Here is a 6952-nt window from a genome sequence, read left to right as displayed (position 1 = left end):
TTTCATATATATTAATTGAAACATTAGTTTTTATACTCAATATATATATATATATATTGCTGCAATTTAAAATACAGGAGTTCTTATGCCTTCCACATTAGAGGGTGTTCACTTCCACCAAAATGTTTCAAGAGTCACCACATTGACAAACAATACTAATGTTCTAAATGGTAAGAACCTCGAGTAATAATATTTTCTAATTATGATTCGTTTATATTATAACTTGCAAATACTAATATCTGCTATTTTCATAATGAATGCTAATAGTTATATTGTTTATATTTTTCATGAAAATTATATGATGCAATAGTCATGCCTCCCATATCTGAGGAAGAAGGTATGAAATATTATTTATATTATTTTACAATTATGATTTATTTTACAATATTCTTATAACTTCAAAAAAGTAATGATTTTATACTAATTGTTTTATTCATGTAAATCCAAATAAAGGAATTGTTATGTTCCCAATATCTGAGGGTGTTCAGATACATGAGGATGTTTCAGAAGTCACAAGGGTGCTGAATAATAATATTGTCCTACAACAAGGTAAACACTAACATATATATAGATTTTGTAATTACTATTTTTAAAATTATAATTCATGATACTTATATTGTTTATTTTTTCATCCAATTAGATGATGGGATAGTCATGTCTCAAAATTTAGAGGGCATTCAGTTGCATAGAGGTTTATTACAAGAAACTATGATAGCGAACAACAATATTGTCATAGAAGAAGAAGGTAATAATTATTATTTGTATTAATTTTATAATTATGATTTATTTGACAATATTATCATAACTTCAATTAATAAAAGATTTGACACTAAATATTTTATTCATGCAAATTCAAATAAAGGAATTGTTGTGTTCCCGATATCTGAGGAAGTTCGCATACATGAAGATATTTCGGAAGTTATAAGGGTGGTGAATAATAATATTGTCCTACCAGAAGGTAAACCCTAATATATATATATATATATATGTTTGTAGATATTAATATTTTTAATTATAATTTTTAAAATTATAATTGCCAATAATTGATATTCACGAACCTTTAAATTAAATATTAATTTTTAAGTTAATCATTTCTCAATGAAATTTTAGATGATGAAATAGTCATGCCCCTCATAGTTGAGGACATTCAGTTGCATGGAGATATCTCAGAAGTCACTTTGACAACAAATGTTAATATTCTTCCACAACAAGGTAAGAATAAACTATTATGTTATTCATGACTCATAATTTATACTTATCTCATTACTATTCTCATTGTATTATTTCACATAAGTTTATTTTGGGATATTTAATTATTTTTCAATGATTTTTTACGATAAAATAGTCATAAATCCCATAAGAATTATTTTGTAATAATTTTGTTTAAAATATTAATGACAACTCCTACAATTTAAATATACATTGTCTCAAAAGTATGTATATATATTTATGTTAGGTATGCCTTTCATACCTTTTCATAAAATTTCATAACTTAAATCCAAAATGTCATAACTTTTTCACTACCAAAATCATAACTTTATTGCACTAAAAAATGTCATAACAAAATCTCAAAGTGTCATAACAAAAATCACAAAATGTCATATTATTCCTAATTTTAAGGTGCACATCATAAATTCGCTATTTATAACTTTATTACAAAATGCCATAACACATATTACAAACAATCATAACGTTCATTAGTAAAAAATCATAACTTTTTTACAATGTGTATCATTTAAAAGGGTGCACATTGTAAATTTTTCCTACATATAATACTAATTATTTACGATATGCATCATACAGATGTTGCAATCGTTGCACGTTGCAGAAAATGACGCATAATGAGTAGATGGAAATTTAGTGACAGAACATTCACATGTCCACGATGTGACGCCATCATGCGGTTAGATGAGAGAACAAAGGATAGTTCTAAAACCAATCCCAAATTCAGATTATGTTGTCAAGCTGGGGAGATCCTTTTACCTTTATTGCCACACGCTCCTGACTTCTTAGATGCACAATTGAGGAATGCAAGTTTTCTAGAAAAAATTAGAATGTATAATTCAATGTTGTCTTTCACATCAATGGGTGGAAAAGTAGATCATTCAGTTTCAGATGGAAGAGGTCCATATGCATTTCGGATTAGCGGTGAAAATTATCATAGAATGGGGTCACTGTTACCAACTCTTGGTGAAAAACCTAAGTTTGCCCAACTATATATATATGACACAGAGCATGAATTGCAAAATCGTCTTGATGTGATAGGCCAAACCAGTACAAATATTTCGGGCATTAATTTGTCAATATTGAAAGGTTTACAAGAAATGTTAAATGCAGTTAATCCTTATGTGAAAATATTTCGAAGTACTGGAGATTTGTTGCGGGATTGTAATGTATTGAATCTACATGTGCGCATTTTAAACTCCAGAGGTGAACGACAATATATCAGGCCAACTGCAAATGAAGTTGCGGCGATAATCATTGGTGATGATGCTGGAACTGAAACACATCGTGATATCATTGTTCAGAAAAATGATGGTATATTAAAAAGAATCAGTGAAATACATTCATCATATGTACCATTACAGTACCCATTACTGTTTCCATATGGTACAAATGGATGGAGGTGCGGCATCTCTTCTAATACATTCTCAAGCAGATCTCGAAACAATGTGTCAATTAGAGAATTTTATGCATTTAGACTCCAACATAGAGAATTTGAAGGTAAAACACTTTTAAGAGGAGGGCGTTTGTTTCAATAATTTGTCGTTGACTGTTATGCTGCTATTGAGCAAACTAGATTGAATTACATCAAGACCCATCAAGCTGAGTTGCACGCAGACCTATATCAAGGAATAGAAGATGCTGTAGTTGCTGGAGATGTAGATGAGTCAGCAGTAGGGAGAAGATTTGTGTTGCCTTCGTCATTCTCTGGGGGGCTACGTAGTATGATCCAACGTTATCAAGATGCTATGGCAATTTGATGAACTATTGGAGCACCTGATTTGTTTATCACGTTCATATGCAATCCTATATGGCCAGAAATAAAAGTTGATCTTCCAAGACTACCGAATCAACGTGCAGAAGATAGACCTGATATCGTTGCTAGAGTTTTTCGGATTAAGTTTAAACAACTACTAACCGACTTGAAGGAAAATAAAATATTTGAAGAAGTACTGTCACGACCCAAACCCGCCCCTATGGGTTTAGCACCGTAACCGGCCAGTAATCCGAGATTACCGAAGGCCTGCTTAACAGTAAAATAGTAATTCAGAGTACAGGGGCTGGCAGAAGCCAATACAGTAATTAAAATATGTCCAGTGAACTGTGACTGTCTGTATGCAAAAAGACTTTTCATTACACATGTACAATCAGTACCAAAACAGTATGTACAATATATACAATCGTTCAGGACAAGGACTTAATCCCTAATAGAACAGTATAGTACAACATCATTCAGTCTATACAGAACATAAACGAAAATGAGGAAAACTAAAACACCCCAAAAGCCCTAGCTTGAAGGACTTGGAACCTCTCAGTGAGGCACGCTGGTTGGCTTGACAAAACTGGAGTTTACCCTGACGCTTCTAGCAATAGTCCGGTGCCTGTACACCTACATATATATATGAGCAGTGAGCTAAAACCCAGTGAATAACATATGCGAAAAGAGGTTAAGAATGAATGTCCTTTCAATATTGAAAACGGTCATTTAAACAGTATATCAGTCATTCAGTTTGTGGCTCACATTTCAAGCCATAACAGTCATTCAAAAACTATAATAGTCATATGTGGTACATCCAATAGCAAAACAGTACAGTAGGTCTTATCAGACTGAACAGTCAGTTGATGGCCATTATATCAGTAAACAGTAGTGGTTCCAACATGGGAACCGACAGAGATCTTTGTGACAATAGCAGTACAGTACAACAACAATAATAGTAGGTTGCTATGGATGCCACGAATACAGCTCACAAATAGGACATCATTCATTCAGTAACAGTATCATTTCAGAAAACAGTACAGTTCAATTGTTCAGAAGATAATCATTATTGAACATATCTTTACAACATTGTTACTCACAGAGTTCTGGGCTACAGATAAGCTAGTACGCGTCCTCGGATGCCAACCCTACACAGTTACAGAGTGAACACACACTAAGCTACACAGTTGGGAAATAATAACTTAATCCCTATCTTGACTCGGTGTGGTTCTACATCGATATCCTCATTAAGATGCCTTAAACTAGGCCTAAGAATGCCTAGGATGAAATGAGGATGCAAAGATGCACTTTTAAAACACTTAACAAATTTTTAGAAAACAGGGGTCCCGCTCGAGCGTGGGTTTACCCGCTCGAGCGGATAGGCAAACAAAATATTCCGCTCGAGTGCGAGTTATCCCGCTCGAGCGGACTGTAAAACATGCCAAAAGTACTGGATGTATGAAAATCACGCTCGATTGGGCGCTCGATACCCGCTCGAGCGTGTGACACAACTCCTCGCTCGAGCGTCCAATACCCCGCTCAAGCGGACTGTAAAACAAGACCAAAGTGCTGGGAGCACGAATTTTACGCTCGAGCGCCAGTCACCCCGCTCGAGCGTGAGTCCAAAGTCTGGAATTTCCAGATTTGAACCTCAAGCTCAAAACTCAACTTTAAATCATCAAATTTGATCCTCTTAGGCTAATTTTCTGGAAAACACTTCAAAATCCATAATATTACATGTTTCAAAGATCGATTTGAGAAATCAAAGCCCAAGGGTAGTTCAATGAAACACAATTTTGAACCAAATTTCAAGAACATAGCTTTAATGTGATATGCAAGTATTTAACCAAGATCAAAGCTTCAATTACATGCTTTAATGAGCCAGTTTCCTCAAAAACAAGATGAATTCATAGTCCATTGCAAAAATATGAACATGCATGTGGAATTTCATGAACATTAACTTCAAAACTCAAGAATGGCAACATGCATGCTTGGATTAAGCTCTTAATTCAACATATGAAGCTAATTCATGTCTTTAATCTCTAGACTTCCATGCCATGCAACAAAATGACTTGAATTCATGAACAAGAAGGTATAAACTCTACCTTAAGTCTCCAATTATAAGACTAGAAGCTCAAGTAGGCAATCTTTTCTATGATTCTTCAAATTCCAAGCTAAAACTCTCAAGAACAACTCAATTCTCTCTCTCTCTCTCTCTCTTAGTTGGTTGAGGGCTCAAGAATGACTGAACAAATGTTTTGTTTGAATGTAATAAGGCTTCAATATGTGTTGCCTAAGTGGTCCACTAACATGGCATTATGGTAAATACTTGGACTTTTGTGCTTCAATGCTATTTAATCTAATTTAATCATACCGAATCACATTTCGAGTAAATATACCATAAAATCCCATAAATTCTAATTAGCACATAACGCTAATCAATTTCTGGTTCGGCCGCCGATAAGGCCTTCAATTTGCAGTTTAAAACATAAAACATAAACAGATAATTTGACAGTCGAACAGATAGAAATGCACTTAAACAGATGCAGACAATCAATCAGTTCAGGATTTCAGTCAATTCAGTCAATTATCATGATCAGTCTCAGTTTAGCAGTAATCAGTGTTGTTATCAGTAAACAGTGGTGAGGGTTATTACAAGTACTTTCAGGTATTATTATTCTAACACCTGTGCATTTATGATATAACAAATACTCTTAAATGTCTAATGTATCAATAATTATTTTTATGAACAGTTATTTACGTCATCGAGTTTCAAAAACGGGGATTGCCGCATTCTCACATTACAATCACACTGGCATCGAAGAATAAGCCAATCACACCTGAACAAATTGATGAGTTTATATGTGTTGAATTGCTTGACAAAAATACAGACCCATTGGCATATGAGACTGTCGTCAGATGCATGATACATGGACCTTGTGGTGCTGCTAATCCCAATGCTCCATGCATGGTAGATGGAAAGTGTACAAAACATTATCCGAAGAAATTTTGTAATGAAACAACAATTGATGATAATGGATTTGTATCATACAGGCACAGATGTGATGAGGGCAACACAATAAACATAAATGGATTTATAGTTGATAACAGATGGGTCATTCCATATAATCGTGATCTTTTGGTGCGATATGATTGCCACATTAATATTGAACGATGTGCGCACCCGAAGTTGATGAAATATTTGTACAAATATGTCAACAAAGGGCCTGATCGTACGACAACTGTGATTGAGGATAATGTTATTTATCCAAACAATAATGGGCAACAACATTACAAACAAGTTGATGAGATTAAACAGTATTTGGATGCTCGATACGTGTTTGCGATTGAAGCGTGTTGGAGGATATTTGAGTTTGAAATTCAGAAACAAACTCCTTCTGTTGAGCGCTTACAATATCATCTTCCAGGTCAACAGTTTGTTATATTTAATGACAATGATCATCTATACGAAGTTATTGACCAACAACGTGTTCATGACACAATGTTGACCAAATGGTTTGAAGCAAATAGAACCCACCAATCTGCAAAGGAGTTGACTTATGTTGAATTTCCAACAAAATGGGTATGGAAAAGAGATAAAAAAGAATGGGATGTTCGAAAATCACATAAATGTATTGGTAGATTGCCATATGCACATCCAACATCGGGTGAGAGATATTATTTGAGAATGTTATTGAATAAGGTTCGTGGTGCAGAAAGTTTTGAGCATATCAGAATTGTAAATGGGGTCGTGCATATAACATTTAAATCTGCATGTATTGCCCTTGGTCTACTCGATGATGATAATGAATGGCACGAGGCATTGGTAGAAGCATCAAATTGGGCATCAGCAACAAAACTTCGGCATATGTATTGCACAATGATCATGTTTTCTGATATAACCAATCCAGTCAAATTATGGGAACGTCATTGGAAAAGTTTCACTGATGATATACAATATAGAATCATAAG

At 34.1% G+C, this 6952-nt stretch overlaps 1 protein-coding gene across 1 annotated transcript; it reads left to right on the top strand.

Annotated features, from left to right (window-relative positions):
- Nucleotides 1–1898: 1898 nt before the first annotated feature.
- On the top strand, nt 1899–6951 carry LOC114286752 (uncharacterized). Its single transcript, XM_082875930.1, has 3 exons — nt 1899–2724; nt 5734–6806; nt 6892–6951. Exons 1-3 carry the CDS (start codon nt 1899–1901, stop codon nt 6949–6951), a joined length of 1959 nt encoding a protein of 652 aa, XP_082732056.1.
- Nucleotide 6952: the final 1 nt, after the last annotated feature.

Source organism: Camellia sinensis, chromosome 6, assembly GCF_055761805.1.
Source record: "Camellia sinensis isolate YWXY chromosome 6, ASM5576180v1, whole genome shotgun sequence".
Taxonomy (NCBI): Eukaryota; Viridiplantae; Streptophyta; class Magnoliopsida; order Ericales; family Theaceae; genus Camellia; species Camellia sinensis.
Note: the sequence above shows the minus strand (reverse complement) of the source record. Positions and strands in the feature narration are given on the sequence as shown.

What these genes read in the sequence shown, in the direction of transcription:
- LOC114286752 (XM_082875930.1), top strand. Translation starts at nt 1,899, where the DNA reads ATGCGGTTAGATGAGAGAACAAAGGATAGTTCTAAAACCAATCCCAAA. An exon ending in CCAACATAGAGAATTTGAAG is followed by an intron (nt 2,725 to 5,733) that starts GTAAAACACTTT and finishes TTTTATGAACAG; the next exon opens with TTATTTACGTCATCGAGTTT. An exon ending in ATGAATGGCACGAGGCATTG is followed by an intron (nt 6,807 to 6,891) that starts GTAGAAGCATCA and finishes TAACCAATCCAG; the next exon opens with TCAAATTATGGGAACGTCAT.